Here is a 23,636-nt window from a genome sequence, read left to right as displayed (position 1 = left end):
TCATTTTAATTGAGCGAGGTAACGCATGATCAAAATCTAATCACGCAAATGAGCTAAAAACGTTGGCTGAATAGAACGAGAAATGACGTCAGAGGCCCAATTGCCCTTAGTGAGAGGAAGAAGTCATTCAGAAAATTTGACATCTTCAGCTTTGCTGTGTGAACAAATGAAAAACGGAAAGAGAGCGCCAGACAACGAAACAAAAAAAAACAAGAGCACGGCAATATAGCTCCGCTCAGCTTACAGTTTTGCAGCAATATTCAGTTCTTTCACGGTTCAACTTTGTTAATATGGCTCGAAAAATTTTGCCACGGTTCAACTAAATCATTTTCTCAGTATTTCCATGAGTACTTCAAGATGCATAGTATCAAAAGCACTACTGAGGTCAAGGGACACCATTAGCATCGAGAAACTTCTTGAGATATTCCTCAGTACTAGATTAGCATACCAAATTATGGCGTTCTCAGTTGAGTGGTTTGCTCGGTAGGCGGATTGCACTGCATGTCACTTTAGTCGAGGTGATCAGCTAGTTGCTCATGCACAATAAGCTAAAGTAACTTTTCCAGCCATTTAAGATAGGTAACTGGTCGGTAGCTAGGAAAAGATTCTTTGTCAACTTCAAGTAATGGCTTTATTGTACATTCCCTCAGCGCATCAGTAAAAATTCCACTTACAAGAACGCAATTAAACGAAGAAGCTGAGGATAAAGAATCCACAAATCTTTTTACAGTCTCACAATCTACTGGGTTGCATTCAGTCCATTAGCTAGTTTCTGCTGCGAGTCGCAGATTAGGGTTTGGTCTGGTATACTTTCCTTTAATGGCTTCATTCTCTTGGTAGAAGAGATTGAACGTATTTCCTAGTATTCCAGGTGATTTGTGACTACAGTGTGATTGTAGCGTGTCATAAGTGACCTTAGTGTTTCAAACGACGTTCTAACGCTTATCGAGGAGAGTTTTTCAAAACTCATTTTGTTTTTGATCAATAACTCATTTTAACTGCATAAATGCGATTCTTAGATCACTTTATTGCTTCTGCAAGGATCACCTTTCAACTCCCATTCCAGGCATCTTTCAAGGCAGTTTCAAAGCACATTGAGCAGAACGAGCGAAAAATAAAACTAGCTTAGAGTAGTCAAAAAGCTTTCACGCAAAATTTTGAATAAGCTGTGAACTGAGATAAAGCGCAACAAATCGTTGTTCGATGAAGTGAAATAAAAACAGCAGGACATGTCCTGAATTACAATCCAAAGCATTGAATTAACTATTGACCTGAGATTTAGACACTTTAGCAGTCGGAAAAAAACACTTTAGCAGGTCTAATGGCTGAAAAGGGGACAATATACTTGCAAATGAAGGCAATATACTCAAATTCACTTTAAAAATACGCAAACAAATGGCATCTGTCAATAAAAAAGCTGAAAATTGAATCATATTTGACTACAATAACATCCACAACAAGGCCAATCAGAACAGTAAATTTGAGAGAATGAGTGACAAGACCACAAGAAAAACAACAAAAAACACAAGACCAAAAGATCAACTTTCAAAATCTTGAAAGCGACTACTATGAACTCAGGCGACAAATTTCATTCACTTTCTCTATCAACCAATAAAAGCTGTCATAAATGAGACTAAATAAACACAACAAAAAATAAATCAAATTTCACAGAAACAAAAGAACTGGCTATTATTTTTTGAATATTAACAGTAAAAAAGTCACGGAAAGCATTAGTTTAGAACTGAAAGAATTTATCATCAATACCAACCTTCATTACCTTTCATTATTGAGAAGAAAAACGTTTTAAAACGAACATCGTATAGTTCACCGAACGAAATACCTATGGCATGAGACAATTAACGCGGTTGACTTAAGCATATTTAGCAACTGATGAGTACTGTCATTAATTAAACTAACAGCAAGACAACAACGTAATAATAAAAACTCGCAAAACTCAAAACAATCAAGTATGACTTAAAAACAATTAGTGTCAACTTCACGAAATCAATAGCCTCAAACATAAAACTAATCAATCACTTTATTGTCTATTACTAACTGAAGAGAACTGGCCTTAATGCGATTAAATGATAAGACAAAAAGTTCAAACACGAGAAAATAAAAAAATCGATTAAAAGTTTTGAGAGTAAATAAGTCAGTCATTAAAACCACAAGCTATGGACGTACACTATTAATTAGTTTACTTTATGTCTGATTAGCAGCCAATAAGACCAGTCATTAAAGATACTAATGAAGAGGACAGTAATATTTGAAAAAAGTGGCAAAATTCAAATGTTCACTAATAATTTAATGACAAATAGTGTCAAAGTCATAAAAAATTACAGCTGCTCATTAATGAATTCAAGCAATTGCAACTACGCGCAATTAGAACATATATGTATCCTTTTAATATCACTCAAGAGAAGAAACACGTATCGCTGAAGACAGAACTCGAATTGACGCACGTGAAAAAAAATTCCCTCTTAAAATTTGTTCAAAAACAAGTTTCTCAAACCACTTAAAAGGCAGTTTAAAAAAACCACGCCTAAGAGCTGCTCGATCTTCGGTCTCTTCACTACTTCAGAGCAACCAAAATTAAACCTCTAATTAGACATCATGAACGTGAAAAAGGTGAAAAAAATGAACGGATCTTGAAAGACAGCAAACCAATACAATCCAATTACTTTAGATTGTGAAAAAAGGAGCGCTACAATAGCCGGATGAGAAGATGAGTGCGGCTAGTAAACAGCAAACTAGAACTACAAAGACTTATGCATGGATTGGGATGACAAATTAGAAAAAAAATCTGATAAAAACGAAAAAGCAGTAAAAATCAACATGAAGATCAATGGCCTGAACTTAAAAACTTTTCAAACAACAATTTCTCAATCTACTTTAAAGGTAGTTTGACATACAATCACGCATCAGACCCACTCATTTTTTCGCTCCTTCAACTACTTCAGCGCGACTAAAATCCCCAATCTAATTTAACTTCTCATTGAGGTGAAAAGGCCGAAGAGTGTGAACAGATCTTAAGACAGCACAACACAATCACAAAATTTTTCATTGTAAAAGATAGGAACACTGTAATAGCCGGCCGACAACATAAAGCCGGCCACTAAACAAAAACCTAGAACTAAAATAATTTATGCACGAATTGGGAAAACCAATTAGAAAATCTTATAATTTAAAAAGCAGTAAACATCAAAGAACATTGCCGCAAGTAAACTAAACCAACTAAAAAGCAACAGATTTTCGCTCAAAAATCATTTTCTCAAACTATTTCAATATTAGAGTGGAAAAAATATGCGCATCAGAACCGCTTATTTTTCGCTCAACTTCTTTAGGCGTGAAAACATGAAAATGTGAACAGATTTGAAAACAGAAGAAGACTCCTGAATCGACTCGAAGTAAAAATTAACTTACACCATAGCCAACAACTAACAGATGAAAACGTTAGTTTTCATACTACCAATCAATTTTAATAAATAAACTGAGGAAACAAATTATCAGGAAAAAATCGTCGTGAAAGTTTTCATTAACTCCGACGCCATAATCATTGCCTACAAAGAACTGACAGGTGAAATTTTTCAATTTGTTGAATTGAAACAAGTATGAGCACGCACACAACAGCCAAATACACTGGTAAAACGTAAAAAGTACAAACTCCAGAAATAACTCTTTAGTTTTTTTTATAAAAATTGCCATCAAAACATTAACTGAAACCATTTAGTAACAATAATTCTACAAATAATCCGAATTAAGCAACTGAACAGAAAATTTTCTGAATGCCAAAAAAGCGAATTAGGCAAAAAATTTCAAAAATCAAGCACCAAAAATGTTAAACTTGAGACTACTTTCTTCAAATAAAACAAAGTTAAATTGATAACGCAATTAAAAGGCCGAGATAACTAACAAACAACTAATTTCAACCGAAAAATTATCGCAGACAAAAAATATGAAAAAGAGTACAAAAATCCACTAAAAAGCGTCTAGAAGGCGAAATAAAAAATAGCACAAAAAATCTAATATAAAAGTGAGATTGTCAAAAGTACTCGATTTACTTTGTTAGAAAAACAGGGTTTGTAAAAACGAATTTACACCAAACAGTTTTAAAAACTCAAACAGCTTCGAAAACGCCGCAGGTGATCGAAAAATTCGCTTGCTTCGCGAAAATTTTTTTACACCTACTATTCTCGCTCGCTCGCTCTCTCTCAAAAACGCGATTTCATCAGAAAGTAACTCTCTTCTCTTTAATTCATTCATCCGTTTGACTTTTAATCTTGTTTTATACATACTCCAAAAAATATCAATCAAAAAAGACGCTCTACCAGTTCTCTTTAAACTGAGAGTCGTCAAAAAAACAGGGCACCAAAAGAATCCAAAATCTTTGACAAAAATAAAAAAAAATGGGCCGCTATAATAGGCGGCTGAGAAGATGAGGGCGGCTAATAAGAAAAATTAAAGTTTCCAAGGACTCCGAATTAATTTTTTTCTTCAGAATTAAAATGAAGAGGAGGAAGGGGAGGAGGATGATGATTTAAACACTTTTCTGATCTCAGAAGTGCATTTCTTGCAGTTAGAAGGCCTGCAAGAACATCATTATTTTAAGCATCTTTTTAAAAGCTTGTTGCTTGACTTATTTTTCAGATAAGTAGGTTGTTCCAGTATTGACCTCTTGTGCATGAACGCTCGCTCGCTTCTGGTAAATAGTTTGGACAACTTGGATACGAAATAGATCACGCCGCAAAGGGTTCGGCGAAGTAATGTTCTGCTGAAATAGCTTCTTCTAATACTTGGCAGCATTTCCATACTTGAATCGAAGCATCACACAGCCCACTTTATAATGTATTCGTTGCTTTATTGGCAGCAAAAGCAGATCTTTCATTAAATTAGTTGCTGTTTTCCAAAAAAAATCGTGCTGCAGCATTCTGCATTTTCTGAAAACTTATCAGTTTTGAATCAGGTAGACCAAGATGTAGTGGATTATAATGAACCAGTCGAGATGAAATGTAACATCTTAAAAACAAACTACGCTGTTCTTGATCAAGGAATTGATTACAGGCATAATGTTTTCGAAGATAAAAAAGAAGGATTTTCTAACCGCGCTGATTTGATCTTCGAAGTCAAGGTTTGAGTCAAGCCAAAAGCCAAGCACTTTTATAGAGTGTTTTCTAACTAGTTGGTCTCCGAAGGGAGCGAAAACCATCAGAGCAAAAAGTAGTTGTTGCCTTCAAAACGATTATCTCAATTTCAGCTTGTTGAGTTTCAATTTCAGTGAATCAAAACATTCTTCAGTATGATTTAAAATTACTTCACATTTTGGTGCCAAATGTTCATGATTTATCTGGAAGAAAAATTGCGAATCATCTGCATAGAAGTGATAGAGGCAACTATGTGCGTCCAATTTCTCAAAAAGAGGGTTAAAATAGAAATTGAAAAACAAAGGTCCAAAAATGCTTCCTTGGTGTATTCCAATTTCTTGATCGACACCGTTAAATCAAACATTAAATATAGCCCGCCGAGTTCCGGAATAGCGGCGAAAGAATAGATTTACGTGCCGTATAAGTGAGGGAAACAGATACGGATATAAATTGAAAAAGTTATCGAAGCAGCTCAAAAAAAAGCTATGAAAAAAACATTCTGCGATAAATTAATACAGCTTGTCAAAATTCATTGCGCAAAGCCTTTTCATCGCGGACCTTATTACACATATGAGTTCCTTTGAACTTAAAATAGTTCAAATTAAACTTCAGTTTTAAATTGCAAGTCATTTTAATTGAGCGAGGTAACGCATGATCAAAATCTAATCACGCAAATGAGCTAAAAACGTTGGCTGAATAGAACGAGAAATGACGTCAGAGGCCCTTAGTGAGAGGAAGAAGTCATTCAGAAAATTTGACATCTTCAGCTTTGCTGTGTGAACAAATGAAAAACGGAAAGAGAGAGCGCCAGACGAAACAAAAAAAACAAGAGCACGGCAATATAGCTCCGCTCAGCTTACAGTTTTGCAGCAATATTCAGTTCTTCCACGGTTCAACTTTGTTAATATGGCTCGAAAAATTTTGCCACGGTTCAACTAAATCATTTTCTCAGTATTTCCATGAGTACTTCAAGATGCATAGTATCAAAAGCACTACTGAGGTCAAGGGACACCATTAGCATCGAGAAACTTCTTGAGATATTCCTCAGTACTAGATTAGCATACCAAATTATGGCGTTCTCAGTTGAGTGGTTTGCTCGGTAGGCGGATTGCACTGCATGGCACTTTAGTCGAGGTGATCAGCTAGTTGCTCATGCACAATAAGCTAAAGTAACTTTTCCAGCCATTTAAGATAGGTAACTGGTCGGTAGCTAGGAAAAGATTCTTTGTCAACTTTAAGTAATGGCTTTATTGTACATTCCCTCAGCGCATCAGTAAAAATTCCACTTACAAGAACGCAATTAAACGAAGAAGCTGAGGATAAAGAATCCACAAATCTTTTTACAGTCTCACAATCTACTGGGTTGCATTCAGTCCATTAGCTAGTTTCTGCTGCGAGTCGCAGATTAGGGGTTGGTCTGGTATACTTTCCTTTAATGGCTTCATTCTCTTGGTAGAAGAGATTGAACGTGTTTCCTAGTATTCCAGGTGATTTGTGACTACAGTGTGATTGTAGCGTGTCATAAGTGACCTTAGTGTTTCAAACGACGTTCTAACGCTTATCGAGGAGAGTTTTTCAAAACTCATTTTGTTTTTGGTCAATAACTCATTTTAACTGCATAAATGTGATTCTTAGATCACTATTGCTTCTGCAAGGATCACCTTTCAACTCCCATTCCAGGCATCTTTCAAGGCAGTTTCAAAGCACATGAGCAGAACGAGCGAAAAATAAAACTAGCTTAGAGTAGTCAAAAAGCTTTCACGCAAAATTTTGAATAAGCTGTGAACTGAGATAAAGCGCAACAAATCGTTGTTCGATGAAGTGAAATAAAAACAGCAGGACATGTCCTGAATTACAATCCAAAGCATTGAATTAACTATTGACCTGAGATTTAGACACTTTAGCAGTCGGAAAAAAACACTTTAGCAGGTCTAATGGCTGAAAAGGGGACAATATACTTGCAAATGAAGGCAATATACTCAAATTCACTTTAAAAATACGCAAACAAATGGCATCTGTCAATAAAAAAGCTGAAAATTGAATCATATTTGACTACAATAACATCCACAACAAGGCCAATCAGAACAGTAAATTTGAGAGAATGAGTGACAAGACCACAAGAAAAACAACAAAAAACACAAGACCAAAAGATCAACTTTCAAAATCTTGAAAGCGACTACTATGAACTCAGGCGACAAATTTCATTCACTTTCTCTATCAACCAATAAAAGCTGTCATAAATGAGACTAAATAAACACAACAAAAAATAAATCAAATTTCACAGAAACAAAAGAACTGGCTATTATTTTTTGAATATTAACAGTAAAAAAGTCACGGAAAGCATTAGTTTAGAACTGAAAGAATTTATCATCAATACCAACCTTCATTACCTTTCATTATTGAGAAGAAAAACGTTTTAAAACGAACATCGTATAGTTCACCGAACGAAATACCTATGGCATGAGACAATTAACGCGGTTGACTTAAGCATATTTAGCAACTGATGAGTACTGTCATTAATTAAACTAACAGCAAGACAACAACGTAATAATAAAAACTCGCAAAACTCAAAACAATCAAGTATGACTTAAAAACAATTAGTGTCAACTTCACGAAATCAATAGCCTCAAACATAAAACTAATCAATCACTTTATTGTCTATTACTAACTGAAGAGAACTGGCCTTAATGCGATTAAATGATAAGACAAAAAGTTCAAACACGAGAAAATAAAAAAATCGATTAAAAGTTTTGAGAGTAAATAAGTCAGTCATTAAAACCACAAGCTATGGACGTACACTATTAATTAGTTTACTTTATGTCTGATTAGCAGCCAATAAGACCAGTCATTAAAGATACTAATGAAGAGGACAGTAATATTTGAAAAAAGTGGCAAAATTTAAATATTCACTAATGTTTTAATGACAAATAGTGTCAAAGTCATAAAAAATTACAGCTGCTCATTAATGAATTCAAGCAATTGCAACTACGCGAAATTAGAACATATATGTAACCTTTTAATATCACTCAAGAGAAGAAACACGAATCGCTGAAGACAGAACTCGAATTGACGCACGTGAAAAAAAATTCCCTCTTAAAATTTGTTCAAAAACAAATTTCTCAAACCACTTAAAAGGTAGTTTAAAAAAATCACCCCTAAGAGCTGCTCGATCTTCGTTCTTTTCACTACTTCAGAGCAACCAAAATTAAACCTCTAATTAGACATCATGAACGTGAAAAAGGTGAAAAAAATGAACGGATCTTGAAAGACAGCAAACCAATACAATCCAATTACTTTAGATTGTGAAAAAAGGAGCGCTACAATAGCCGGATGAGAAGATGAGTGCGGCTAGTAAACAGCAAACTAGAACTACAAAGACTTATGCATGGATTGGGATGACAAATTAGAAAAAAATCTGATAAAAACGAAAAAGCAGTAAACATCAACATGAAGATCAATGGCCTGAACTTAAAAACTTTTCAAACAACAATTTCTCAATCTACTTTAAAGGTAGTTTGACATACAATCACGCATCAGACCCACTCATTTTTTTTGCTCCTTCAACTACTTCAGCGCGACTAAAATCCCCAATCTAATTTAACTTCTCATTGAGGTGAAAAGGCCGAAGAGTGTGAACAGATCTTAAAAGAAGACAGCACAACACAATCACAAAATTTTTTATTGTAAAAGATAGGAACACTGTAATAGCCGGCCGACAACATAAAGCCGGCCACTAAACAAAAACCTAGAACTAAAATAATTTATGCACGAATTGGGAAAACCAATTAGAAAATCTTATAATTTAAAAAGCAGTAAACATCAAAGAACAATGCCGCAAGTAAACTAAACCAACTAAAAAGCAACAGATTTTCGCTCAAAAACCATTTTCTCAAACTATTTCAATTTTAGAGTGAAAAAAATATGCGCATCAGAACCGCTTATTTTTCGCTCAACTTCTTTAGGCGTGAAAACATGAAAATGTGAACAGATTTGAAAACAGAAGAAGACTCCTGAATCGACTCGAAGTAAAAATTAACTTACACCATAGCCAACAACTAACAGATGAAAACGTTAGTTTTCATAATACCAATCAATTTTAATAAATAAACTGAGGAAACAAATTATCAGGAAAAAATCGTCGTAAAAGTTTTCATTAACTCCGACGCCAAAATCATTGCCTACAAAGAACTGACAGGTGAAATTTTTCAATTTGTTGAATTCAAACAAGTATGAGCACGCACACAACAGCCAAATACACTGGTAAAACGTAAAAAGTACAAACTCCAGAAATAACTATTTATTTTTTTTTATAAAAATTGCCATCAAAACTTTAACTGAAATCATTTAGTAACAATAATTCTACAAATAATCCGAATTAAGCAACTGAACAGAAAATTTTCTGAATGCCAAAAAAGCGAATTAGGCAAAAAATTTCAAAAATCAAGCACCAAAAATGTTAAACTTGAGACTACTTTCTTCAAATAAAACAAAGTTAAATTGATAACGCAATTAAAAGGCCGAGATAACTAACAAACAACTAATTTCAACCAAAAAATTATCGCAGACAAAAAATATGAAAAAGAGTACAAAAATCCACTAAAAAGCGTCTAGAAGGCGAAATAAAAAATAGCACAAAAAATCTAATATAAAAGTGTGATTGTCAAAAGTACTCGATTTAATTTGTTAGAAAAACAGGGTTTGGAAAAACGAATTTACACCAAACAGTTTTAAAAACTCAAACAGCTTCGAAAACGCCGCAGGTGATCGAAAATTTCGCTTGCTTCGCGAAAACTTTTTTACACCTACTATTCTCGCTCGCTCGCTCTCTCTCAAAAACGCGATTTCATCAGAAAGTAACTCTCTTCTCTTTAATTCATTCATCCGTTTGACTTTTAATCTTGTTTTATACATACTCCAAAAAATATCAATAAAAAAAGACGCTCTACCAGTTCTCTTCAAACTGAGAGTCGTCAAAAAAACAGCGCACCAATAGAATCCAAAATCTTTGACAAAAATAAAAAAATGGGCCGCTATAAAAGGCGGCTGAGAAGATGAGGGCGGCTAATAAGAAAAATTAAAGTTTCCAAGGATTCCGAATTAATTTTTTTCTTCAGAATTAAAATGAAGAGGAGGAAGGGGAGGAGGATGATGATTTAAACACTTTTCTGATCTCAGAAGCGCATTTCTTGCAGTTAGAAGGCCTGCAAGAACATCATTATTTTAAGCATCTTTTTAAAAGCTTGTTGCTTGACTTATTTTTCAGATAAGTAGATTGTTCCAGTATTAACCTCTTGTTCATGAACGCTCGCTCGCTTCTGGTAATTAGTTTGGGCAACTTGGATACGAAATAGATCACGCCGCAAAGGGTTCGGCGAAGTAATGTTCTGCTGAAATAGCTTCTTCTAATACTTGGCATCATTTCCATACTTGAATCGAAGCATCACGCAGCCCACTTTATAATGTATTCGTTGCTTTATTGGCAGCAAGAGCAGATCTTTCATTAAATTAGTTGCTGTTTTCCAAAAAAAATTGTGCTGCAACATTCTGCATTTTCTGAAAACTTATCAGTTTTGAATCAGGTAGACCAAGATGTAGTGGATTATAATGAACGAGTCGAGATGAAATGTAACATCTTAAAAACAAGCTACGTTGTTCTTGATCAAGGAATTGATTACAGGCATAATGTTTTCGAAGATAAAAAAGAAGGATTTTCTAACCGCGCTGATTTGATCTTCGAAGTCAAGGTTTGAGTCAAGCCAAAAGCCAAGCACTTTTATAGAGTGTTTTCTAACTAGTTGGTCTCCGAAGGGAGCGAAAACCATCAGAGCAAAAAGTAGTTGTTGCCTTCAAAACGATTATCTCAATTTGAGCTTGTTGAGTTTCAATTTCAGTGAATCAAAACATTCTTCAGTATGATTTAAAATTACTTCACATTTTGGTGCCAAATGTTCATGATTTATCTGGAAGAAAAATTGCGAATCATCTGCATAGAAGTGATAGAGGCAACTATGTGCGTCCAATTTCTCAAAAAGAGGGTTAAAATAGAAATTGAAAAGCAAAGGTCCAAAAATGCTTCCTTGGTGTATTCCAGTTTCTTGATCGACACCGTTAAATCAAACATTAAATATAGCCCGCCGAGTTCCGGAATAGCGGCGAAAGAATAGATTTACGTGCCGTATAAGTGAGAGAAACAGATACGGATATAAATTGAAAAAGTTATCGAAGCAGCTCAAAAAAAGCTATGAAAAAAACATTCTGCGATAAATTAATACAGCTTGTCAAAATTCATTGCGCAAAGCCTTTTCATCGGGGACCTTTATTACACATATGAGTTCCTTTGAACTTAAAATAGTTCAAATTAAACTTCAGTTTTAAATTGCAAGTCATTTTAATTGAGCGAGGTAACGCATGATCAAAATCTAATCACGCAAATGAGCTCAAAACGTTGGCTGAATAGAACGAGAAATGACGTCAGAGGCCCAATTGCCCTTAGTGAGAGGAAGAAGTCATTCAGAAAAATTGACATCTTCAGCTTTGCTGTGTGAACAAATGAAAAACGGAAAGAGAGAGCGCCAGACGACGAAACGAAAAAAAAACAAGAGCACGGCAATATAGCTCCGCTCAGCTTACAGTTTTGCAGCAATAATCAGTTCTTTCACGGTTCAACTTTGTTAATATGGCTCGAAAAATTTTGCCACGGTTCAACTAAATCATTTTCTCAGTATTTGCATGAGTACTTCAAGATGCATAGTATCAAAAGCACTACTGAGGTCAAGGGACACCATTAGCATCGAGAAACTTCTTGAGATATTCCTCAGTACTAGATTAGCATACCAAATTATGGCGTTCTCAGTTGAGTGGTTTGCTCGGTAGGCGGATTGCACTGCATGGCACTTTAGTCGAGGTGATCAGCTAGTTGCTCATGCACAATGAGCTAAAGTAACTTTTCCAGCCATTTAAGATAGGTAACTGGTCGGTAGCTAGGAAAAGATTCTTTGTCAACTTTAAGTAATGGCTTTATTGTACATTCCCTCAGCGCATCAGTAAAAATTCCACTTACAAGAACGCAATTAAACGAAGAAGCTGAGGATAAAGAATCCACAAATCTTTTTACAGTCTCACAATCTACTGGGTTGCATTCAGTCCATTAGCTAGTTTCTGCTGCGAGTCGCAGATTAGGGGTTGGTCTGGTATACTTTCCTTTAATGGCTTCATTCTCTTGGTAGAAGAGATTGAACGTATTTCCTAGTATTCCAGGTGATTTGTGACTACAGTGTGATTGTAGCGTGTCATAAGTGACCTTAGTGTTTCAAACGACGTTCTAACGCTTATCGAGGAGAGTTTTTCAAAACTCATTTCGTTTTTGGTCAATAACTCATTTTAACTGCATAAATGTGATTCTTAGATCACTTTATTGCTTCTGCAAGGATCACCTTTCAACTCCCATTCCAGGCATCTTTTTCTTCTTTGCTTTGCATTCAGAGTCAATGTATCGTAGTCCACCAATTCGAGATATGTATTTAATACTCTGTAAATTAAGTTCTCGCGCCTTCAGTACAGAGAAATCTACAAACTCAAAAACATCTTTTACAACCATATGAGGGCAATTTCTGGTCCCTACTTGCCTTTTCATTGAAGGCTGATCTGTTATGTGAGGAAGTCATTTTTGAGAGTGAGGCTAAGTCACGTGTGACGAAAAACTTAATCAACCGAATGAACAAAAAAATCGCTCCTCTAAGAGTGACAAATGACGTCACACGCGCACTTCAGTTGAAATTGGATGAACGAACGAATAAAAAGCAGATTTGAAGTGGTTGTGACGTCATATGGTCGTAACAAAAATCTTGACGAAATAAAAAACATAGCAGGACAAGTCCTGACATACAATTCAAAGACTTTTCATTGACTAAACAAAAAACTAGACCTAGAACGGTCTATGATTTTTTGGGAATACCTTTTCTAAACAATCAGATAAAAAAATTTAAAAAAAAACAGAAAATCAATGTCAAAAGGCCGCAGGTGAACAAAAAACCACTAGCGAGAAATGGAAATTTGGTTCAAACAAAAAACCAGGCCCAGAATGTACTACGAATGGATTGGGAAAACCATTTAGAAAAAGCCTTATCCGAAAAATCGAAAAACCAGTAAAAATTCAAGTGAAATTGCCGCATGTGAACAAAAAAACTACTAGCGAGAAAGCGAAAACAGCGTGAAAAAGCCGAAAAAAGCGCCCCAATACAATTCAAATTCTTTGAATTGTTAAAAACCAAGAGAAGTCCAATAGTGGCCCCAGCTATTGCTGTGCGGCTATTAATAACTGAATTTTGCGTCGATTACCAAATAGATACGAAGATTAGTATGATAATGTAATCGATCACCAATTCACTAAAATGGCAAAATAACCTTAACAACCTCGCCATTTTAGAACATACCCGGCAGATTGCCGGAAAATAGCCGCCGTTGATTCCAATAAGCATGATTGGGATTGAACGAATAGAATATATTGAAAAAAAAAAGATTTTTGTACAAAAATATTTTTCAAGTCCGATTTATTTTGATGGCATTTCGTAGTTGAACATACTTCTGTTTCTTAGAGAGAGGCTACAGGGGCTACTATCAACACCAATAAGCATTAGAGGTGGTAACTAAGACTTATAGGAACGACGTTCAAATAGCGGGCATCTAAAATTGGGCTTTATGGTTTTATCCCGTTTCTATTTCTGACTTCAATTTTTTATACCGACTCTGTTCATTTTGAATTGCTTTGCTTAGCAACTGATGTTCAAATTCACTTTAAGCAGAATGAGAGAAGAGAGAAACTAGCCTAGAGAAGTCGAAAAGATTTCACGCAAAATGTCGAAAAAGCGGCAAAATGGTAAAGCGAAAAAAAGTTTGACGAAGTAAAAAAAAAAAATACGAGCGCAATAATAGCCGGCTGAGAAGATGAGGGCGGCTATTAAAAATAAGATAGAACTCGAATTAATTATCTTAACATGATATTACCTAGAGGAAATGTAAAATCTTACATTGAATATGATGTCAACTGGCGCATAAAAATTTGAAAATTCAACCTCAAGCATCTTAAAAACCATCAAAACACCACACCTGCATTCGAGACTGTCAAAGCTGTTGATACTTGGAGTTGACGAATAATGGGAAGGCACAGTGCCAACCACCAAACGGGAGGAATCCTTCCCGTCCAGTACACCAGGAGCCCCTTTGAACAGGTACGGCATGTGCATAGCAACACTCTCGTTAATGGACTCTCCGATATCGGTAAGGTTGCTACTCGCTCCCCAGAGAGCCCTCTGAGCTCCTTCCATTGCCATGGAAGTGAATGATGGTGCAACTCCCAGGTCAAATGACGGACAGTCCTAGGCAGCAAATCTTCAAAAAATACACTCACAAGTCGGAGACAAGTAGCCATTATAAAATTCATTTCTGCAGCTATTCTTGAGAACATTCTGGAGCAAATTTTCACTTTGTGTCAAGAGAGAGATCTGACCTTGAGGACAGGGATGCTGATCCAAAAACAAATAACAATTGAGCTTTCAGAATATTTACCACACTTAAGATAACTGACTTATTCTGACATCAATGATCAGAAGGGGAAATCTTGATAACAGTCACAACCGGCTTTAGGATGGCATCCTGCGGCGAAACACCCTTCAGTAGTCAAACTCGGAAAGCAGATAGCACCACGTCAAGACAAAGATAATAGCAGTTAACGGTAAGATAGATCTGATTATTTATCCCTAATAAATGATTTATCCCATTGAACGCCAATACCCAAAAATCATGACGCCATAAAAATATTGACGGTGCATGGATTTTTGTTGTAAAATTTGGTCAGAATATTCACGACAGGTGTCTACACTTACAATTGAGATGTCGAATGTCATGACCTCTAGGCCACTGAAAAGGCTGCTGATGGAAAACATCATCTCCTGGTCACAGATGGCCGCATCTGCCTTGTAGAATTTGCTCAACAATTTTCTATCTTCCGTCAACTGTGTGAGGTAACATTGTAGCAGCTGATCCTGAATGGCCAGGTAGATCCAGGCACGCGCTGAAACCCCATTTAAACAACACATGGACACCGCAAATTAAATACCCGTGTTGTCACTTTGTAATCAGACTAGGGTAATGTCATACGCCGCATATACTATTTCTTAGTACGGTCCTCGTACGGTTGCCAGGAAATCATGCATAACCTTGTATAATTACGCGGATTTTTTTATGACAGGCATTATGGGTAAATTAATACTGTTATAAGATCAAGTGAAATCGACGTGGAGGCATTAACGGAGAAGATCAACAATACGGGCTGAAAAATATGGCGAGGTATAAATCAAAAAGACGAGAAATAAAAAGCTCCGGAGCTTTTCCAGTAACACTAGGAAAGAACCATTTTCTCTTTCATCTTCAGTGTCACTGAGAACTTGGGGCGTTTATCGAGAACCGCGAAGGAATTCAAGATATTTCGAAGTGACTTCTGCAGAGTTACGTAAGCATGCTAAACGAAACGCACACGTTTTAAAATGACGAAAGCTAACGGAAGTCAACTTCTGGCTACGCAGGAACTTCGGCAGTTTAAAATGTGCACGTGAGTGTTTTAAACTAAAGTTAAAGTTGTCTCACCTTTCCCGGCGTTTGTTGTGACATACGACAGATTGGAGATAGTCTGAACAACATCATTGAACGAGATCTCTTTCACGAGGTTCCAGAAGCTGTTTTTCTTGTTCTTCAACCTAAACATACGTTGACGTTTTTCAACGTACATACTTACTGCCTATTACACTTTTTAAAATTTTGTCATACCTTTGAGACTTAAAATACTTAAATAACACTTCTTTGGATGATAAAATAAAAAGCAAAAGTAAGCTGAGCAATCAAGTTTAACTCATCTGTAGATGCCATTGAATCAAACAAGCTTGTACATAATTCTTCCTCTCATGTAAAAATGTTCCTGCCGTTACTGAAAGCAAATTATCTTCCAAATTAATGAAAAGCACCAATCAAAGTGGCCCTACTTATGTGAGAGGAGTAGATCTATGCTCTCTGCAAATGGGTCCAGAGCCGGCTCATTGTTCCTCACTGTAGTTGGGTTCTCTGCATGTCTTTCTTGCAGCTAAACAACAAAAACTCTGCTGTCACCCTGCTGCTGAATTTTGAACCTTTAAGGGTTGTCAAAAGAAAATTGTCCTTAAAATTTTAGAAATTAAAAATTCGGAAAATTTATTTTGGGAAAGTTGAGGAAATTGGATACAAGTTTGCTTACCTTTTTGAACGATAGAACAATGCAATCTTGTATACAGAGAGCAGGAATACTGTCCAGTCCATCCAAATCTTCGTCTAGTGGCAGTGTTCTGTAGCGACCGATACCAACCACAGTCATTATACAAGTAATCTCTTTCTACATTACGAGTTCTAAAATTGTTAACAAATGTAACGAAAACTCTGTATGTACTTCAGAAACAACTGACTATCATCTGATTTACTCACGAACGAATGGCTGGGGCTCGGTTCTTTTGTTGTCTGATTCAGTGGTGCTGGTGGGGATTGTGGTCAAAAAGTTATTATAGACCACTATTAACATCTGAAGACATAGCACGAAATCAATTTAGGCGCACTTTTATCTGACTTTGTAGTAAATTTCCAACAATTCAGTTCAGCGGCTTAAAAATTACGCAAAATTCGAAGTCAAGGAGCTATATTCAATAGAAGAGTCAAACGTTTCAGCAAGAATTTTACATAAAAAGACAAGCGAAAACACACCTACAGTCCGTAATTGAAGTAAAACTCCGTTATCGCCTCGAAGTAAACCTTGACTTAGCAAACAACTCAATTCAATTAACTACTGACTCAATTAACTTTAAAATCGAAAAAAAAGATCAAATAAGTTAAATAAATGCATCTTTTCCGTTTGTGTCCACCCCTGCCCAAATCGCCATGAACCCCCAGTTACAAAGCACGCGGCATTACAGAGTAAATCATTATGTAAAAATATAGCACGTGAGTCTGGGGGTGCAAATAACATGCATGCACTAAGCTGGGGGCAGAAACGTAAAAGACCCAAGTAAACAGCTGGAAAAAGATAAGTTAGCAAAAAGAATATCAGAGAGACAAAAATCATTTTGAGATTGAAGTAAGTCACCTGTGACCAAACGCTTAATCACGCGGAAGAAAAAAACAAGCTCTACTAGGCGTGAAAAATGAGCAGATTTGAACTGCTTTTCAGCCAAAACATTAATACTAACTCTCGCAAACTTCGTTCAAAACCAATATCCGATCAGACCTATTCTATCAAGCAATTAATATACGAATAAAACTCTATGTGGTAATTCAAAACGTTCTATCAAGCACTGTCTCATGCTGCGATACTACTGGATGAAACGCACGAAAAGTATAGCGAAACTTTGGGAAAGTCTCCAAAAATCTGGCGAAAGTCTGGGATAATTTCAGCAAACAATCTGGAAACAACGTTTTTTAACCAAGAACTAATGGAACATCAAATCCCAGCTCAAAAATACTTTTTAAATGCCAAAAAAATTAAAAACAAAAGCGAACTATCTGTTACTAAAATGAAATAAAAATGATGCTGCCAATAAACAGAAAGTTTCAGAAAAGCGGCTGAAATTCAAAATTAAAAAATCACTAAAAAAAACTTTAAAAAAATAGGGGAGAAGAGAGAGAGAGAGAGAGAGAGAGAGAGAGAGAGAGAGAGAGAGAGAGAGAGAGAGTTTATTCCTCTGAATATAAATGAACATCAAAATTATAATTTTATAACATCAGAAAGCTTCGAGTTAGCATTGGGCTACACAGAAAATTGCAAAACACTCAGAGATGGCAATTAACGGACCCAACAGGATCACTGGACATTGTCCTGTCAAGAGATGTAAAAATTCAAAAAATTAAAATAAAACCAAAAAAATTGCAGAGAGCCACAAGTTAAAAGCCAAAATTCTCGACAAAGTTAAAGGAATTTTCAACTTCTGACCAAATTTTTAAACCCTTTAGTGAACCCGGCCACAGCACGTTAAAGCGTTATGTGATGGTTTTTTTCCATTATTAAAAAAATTCAAAATGTGAACACGGGAAATTGATTAAGAGAAAACAGTTTTTGTTAACTGAATATTTGATAAAATGAAGTTATTTCTAATTTTGTGCACCAAATTGACAAAGGAGAAACCAGAAAGCTGATCAAAATTCGGTGGTAGAATATTGCTTTCCCTTAAAAGATTAAACAGCTTGGCACCTCTAAATCTCACTGAATTCTGTTCATGTTTTCGTTTATATCTTGGTATTTTTAACAACCATTTCATTGACCTTCTTGTCAAATGGGTTGATCGCGATTCACAGGAAAACAAATCATTGAGATATGTGTCATTATGCATTTTATTCACTGATTTTATCACAAATTTTAATAACTTGTATATATGCAATTCGTGAGCAGTTAAGTTTTCATATTTCTCAAAAAGATGGACGACATTTTCTGTGTACCTCAGGAACAAAATTAGACTAAGAATTTTCTTTTGCCACAAAACTAGGGGTTCAAGGGTTCTGTAATTAACACAACCATATACCAAAATGCCGTATTGAATTATTGGTTTAATATTTGATGAATAGTATTGCAATAAAACACTTTTTGAAATATAATGCCTTAACTTTGACACAATTCCACATTGAACAGACAATTTCTTTTTTACCTCAACAATGTGCGTTGTGAACTTAAGTTTTTTTAAATCTATATGTACTCCAAGATATTTGCAGCTTTCTGATTCAGGTAAACTAACAGAACTCAATTTAAAATCACAAAGCCTATTGGAATTAGAGGCACTGTTACCTATTTTAACACTGATTTGACAACTTTTCTTAGCGTTTAGTGACAGGCTATTCGCATTGAGCCATTTCTCTGCATTAAATAAGTCTTTTTGTATTGAATCAAAACCAATATTTCCTGCTATGAGGTTTGTATCGTCTGCAAAGAGAACAATTTTGCAGAATTGACATACGTCTGGAAGTTCATTTATGTAAATCAAGAAAAACAGTGGGCCAAGAATTGAGCCTTGTGGAACTCCACAATTTAATTTCTTCCAATAGGAGTTAAAATTATTGACCGAAACACATTGCTGTCTTTGTGATAAAAAATCTTTAATCCAATTAAAGCAAACGCCTCTTATGCCATATAATTCAAGTTTTATTAACAATATTTCGTGGTCAATCGTATCAAAGGCTTTTTGAAGTCAACAAAAAAGGTTAAAACTTCCAAATTGCTGTTTTCTCGAATTGTTTCGGTCAACTTTGCAATGGCATCAATTGTGCTATGTTTTTTTTCGAAAATCGAACTGATTAGGGTTAAATAAATCGAATGTTTCGAAGTATGTATAAATTCGATTATACATGATACGTTCAAATATCTTACTCCATACAATGAGCAGTGAAATTGGTCTGTAGTTGTTTACGTCGTCTTTTGCTCCCGCCTTATGCAGTGGCATAATTTTTGCTCGTTTTAATATACTTGGCAATTTACCAAATTTAAAAGGTGTTTACAAGATAAACAAGATGCTTGCATGTAAGGGATTTTGTTTCCTTAATCAAAAAAGTACTGATATCATCAATTCCTGAAGATGATTTTTCTTTTAGGTCGTTAATGACTTCAATGATTTCGTCGCAAATAAATCGATAAAGCCACATACTCTGTGAACTATTAACCTGGGGTCTGACAAAGACCTCTTTTGGAATTGCATCTTTGAGATTTGGCCCTATATTTACGAAAAAATTGTTCAGCTCATTTGCAATTGCTAAGTGATCTTCAACTCTTTTACCATTTTTGGACAACGAAGGAATGCTAGTGTTTTTAGAAGTAACGCCCTTGAGCTCACTTATAAATTTGTAAACTTGCTTTGAGTCTCCAATACATTTTAAGAATATTTGTTCATAGTAACGTTTCTTTTTTGCTTTGATTGTTTACTCTACTTTAGTACGTAGCCCTTAAAATTTGTCTAATTTTCCGCGGTTTTGTTTGTCCTTTTTCCACGACTTGTGCAACTGATTTCTTTTGCAAATCAAATTTTTCAATGATTTATCAAACCAAAATGGCTTTCCAGTCCTATTTCCATTAGGAACTCGATAAGGAGCAAACACTTCAAATACTTGATTAAATGCAATTTCAAACTTATCAAAAGCATTGTCAACATCGTCTACTTCATGGTATTTTATTGTGGCTAATGACTCAGAAAAAGTTTCAATAAAAAGAGCCATTTTCTCAGGGGATTTTAAAAAACTGGTATCACGAAAGCGAGTTTGCGAGAAACTAACTCCATTATTGGTTTCAAATTGCAGCACTGTGGGGGAGATCACAATAACTTTGATTCTCCATTACAAAAGCTTTTTGAACCTTTAAGTTTTTCACGAAAAAATGATCCAAACAAGTTTCAGTATTTTGGCTGATGCGGGTTGGTTCAAGAAAAATTAGTTCAAAACCATTTGATCTTAATGTTGATAGATATGTCGACGTCAATTGATTAGTATCTAGTACGTTTATGTTGAAGTCTCCACAGACAATTATTCTGTCATAACTATCGCTGAGGTTTTCTAATGTATTACATAGTTCAAAGATACAATTTTGCTTGTTTGCTCTTGGAGGGTTATACACTACTAACAAAGCGATCTTCAATTCTCCAATTTTTAAATGAGCTAAAAGACTTTCATCTAAACCACAATTCAGCTCTTCAATCAAGCTTACTTCGTCTCTTATTTGGATCACAATACCACCACCCCTGCCAACCCTTGATTTTGACAAGCAAGTATTATAGATAGTTACTTTGAATAAGTTTGGATCATCTACATTTGTCAGCCAAGATTCTGTTAAACAAATTATGGAAGGTGGAGATCAGTGCCTCTAATTCTTCATAATGTTTTTTAATGGATCTGGTGTTATATGTAAAATTTTACAGGAATTTGATGTAGATACATTTTTGGTAGGTTTGATTGAACCATTGGCTGAATTTTTAGGTGACAGTCTTCGCTGTCCTCTTCAATCCGAAACGGCTGCTCCTCAATACTATCCAGAAAAGTCTCTTTGGCATTAGGTGAATCGCTTATAAAACCCATAACAAAGTCCAGCAACTCGTCTTTATTTTCTCTCCTACTTTTAAGCTCCTCCAGAAGATTTCTATACTCATTTTCTTCAACGGATTCGCGCACACGTTTGAGAGAAGGCATCTTAGTTGACAATGGTGTTCCAGGCGTGAAATTTGGTGGTTTTGATAACTTTGGAACAGGCGTGTTGAAAATGTTTGCATTTATTTGCATTGAAATCGTATCCGTACGGCTTGCTTGTCTTTGACTTGAGTGGGCATTCATTGAAAATCTGTTCAATACTTGATCCATTTTCTTGGCAATCGGCTGTAACTCAGCAATATCTTTGTTCGAATTAAGTTCAAGATAACGAGTCATCCCTTCGGACTGGATTTGAACAAGTGGTGCCGAGTTCTTAGTGGTCACTTTCAATTGTTTGGCTTCAACGTCCTCTTTCAATGCCAGATCGTATTTGCTGAACCTTTCGTGGATATAAACTGATTTTCCATTATTTGGATTTTGAAAATTTTGGAGCAAACCTTTCCTTGTCCATATTCTCTCCTTTTGCTCAAAATACACGAATTTTGCGATTATTGGGGGTGGATTGAACGCCGATCCTCTACCCAGTGGATGGCAAGCTTTAATGTCACTCGGTTCAATGTTCACATTCAGAACGTTCTGGATTAGGCAAAAAACATCTGATAGATAAGTACCACTTCTACTAAATGGCAGATTTCGAAATATTAAACAATCTTTGGATTGATATCTCTCAAGTTGATTCACTTTGATTTTAATTTGCGTCACCTCTGATTCTAATTGCGCAATTCGTGCATTTTTCGCGGCATTTTCAGTAATTAGAAATTTCAAAATTTCTTTACATGTTTCGTCAAGACCCTCACTCTCATGCCATCAGATCTCCCATGCCTCGCTGGCTCATCTCTATTTAATAAGTTTATCACAACAAGTAGGCTAAGTAGATATGCAAGAACCAATCATTCTTTACCTGACACTTGAAACTCAAAAACCTAATCAACATTAAATCAAAACTAGTTCCACTTCGACTGATTGCAGGAAAAAAATTATTCCAAAAAAAGGTTAATTGCACAAAAAAAGCCTTCTGGGCACATTTTTCGATGAATCACAAGTTTTCTTGCTTAAAACTCATTAATGGTTCCAAAAAAGCACCATTGTTAACTGTGTACTGTCAAACAATTCTACCTACTCAATCAAATAACCATTTCTATTAGCAAACCCAACCAAAACAAAAAGGGGCCAAAAAGGGGGGAAATCGGACCAATATGCAAGCAAAACGTATTAAGTCATTGCTTAAAGCGGAGCAAGAACAATTCCTCCATCACTCCGCACAAAATTAATTTATCACAGCAGTTTTACAACTGTCGCTTTTAGATCATAATGCTGCAAGAAAAAAAATTATTTCATTCACAAAACATAAAACATAGCCCGAAGAATTCCGGAAACGACTCGAAGAGTCGTCTTTATGAAAGAATTACCTTTTAAATCAACTGGTTCCTACTAAAGTGACTAATAAAAACAAAAAAGTCAAAAAATGAAGGTTGCCGGTAAAACCAACTGAAATAACGATTACATTACACTGAAATATAAAACAAGCCACATTTTTTGTACACAATTGAAAACGTCAAAGTACATGAGCAGCAAAATTCAAGTCATGTTAGGCTCCCAAAATTTAATTTTGAAAAAATTTGAACACCTCAAGAAACCGCCGAAAATTGTTAGAGATTTATCAGTTTCCGCAAATTCTCAATCGAAACACTATTTTACAATATAAAAACAGTAAGCAATTAGTAACTAAATAAACTTTGTCGCTTTAACTCTAAACATTAGTTGTCGCTTAAAATCACAATGAAAGCGACAAAACTTAACAATTACCAAAAAATTATTCAAATCGAAATTAATCATGAAAAATATTGAAGACAGAACAATATTCAAGCGCAAAAATTCGTATGTTGCCGAATCAAGCTCTTACAATATTCGCAGAAAACGAGTGTTGTTCAAAATTTACTTAAAGCGAAGCTAGCAGAACCTCAGTGCCATATGTTAAGCAAAATCTATTGCAAACAAGAAAACATTTTAAAAAAATGCAAAGGAAAAAGACAAAAATTATTAGTTCAAATCAATAATTTTCAATTTAATAAAGGCAGGGCGAATAAAATTATAGCTCTCAGGAGAATGTTAGAAAGCAACATGCTAGAATGCAGAGAATACATACATTGTGAAAAAGATAACAAAAAACATTCTAAATTTCTCAAAAATCAAATAAATAAATTAAAAACACGAAAAATCGAAATAAAAATTGAGGTAAAAAACATTGATTTTTTTCATTTGGCAATCGATGATTAAGAACACTACATAACCGTCTTCCTGCCTCGGTAA

General features: G+C 35.3%; 2 protein-coding genes across 5 annotated transcripts in view; both read right to left on the bottom strand.

Moving 5' to 3' along the window:
* The window catches only part of LOC142343235 (uncharacterized), a 595,961-nt gene extending 573,775 nt beyond the window's left edge, over positions 1-22,186 (bottom strand). For all 3 annotated transcript variants that reach the window (XM_075395009.1, XM_075395012.1, XM_075395010.1), the window contains exon 1: positions 22,166-22,186. The gene's annotated coding sequence lies outside the window, so the exon portion shown is untranslated. The remainder of the gene's footprint in view (positions 1-22,165) is intronic.
* LOC142343231 (uncharacterized) overlaps positions 1-22,187 on the bottom strand; it is a 58,948-nt gene extending 36,761 nt beyond the window's left edge. The window contains exons 1-6 of one of the 2 annotated variants that reach the window (XM_075395004.1): positions 22,167-22,187; positions 16,423-16,574; positions 16,175-16,272; positions 15,783-15,892; positions 15,023-15,210; positions 14,247-14,515 (exon numbers count right to left, since the gene is read on the bottom strand). In XM_075395004.1, the coding sequence (XP_075251119.1) occupies positions 14,247-14,515; positions 15,023-15,210; positions 15,783-15,892; positions 16,175-16,272; positions 16,423-16,539 (782 nt within the window). In that variant the 5' untranslated portion in view covers positions 16,540-16,574; positions 22,167-22,187. Of the gene's footprint in view, positions 1-14,246; positions 14,516-15,022; positions 15,211-15,782; positions 15,893-16,174; positions 16,273-16,422; positions 16,575-16,646; positions 16,917-22,166 lie in introns of those variants that run through there. The other variant, XM_075395005.1, reaches the window with a different exon arrangement.
* Between the last annotated feature and the right edge of the window lie 1,449 nt (positions 22,188-23,636).

This window comes from Convolutriloba macropyga, chromosome 7, assembly GCF_964194025.1.
Source record: "Convolutriloba macropyga chromosome 7, txConMacr16.3, whole genome shotgun sequence".
Taxonomy (NCBI): Eukaryota; Metazoa; Xenacoelomorpha; order Acoela; family Convolutidae; genus Convolutriloba; species Convolutriloba macropyga.
Note: the sequence above shows the minus strand (reverse complement) of the source record. Positions and strands in the feature narration are given on the sequence as shown.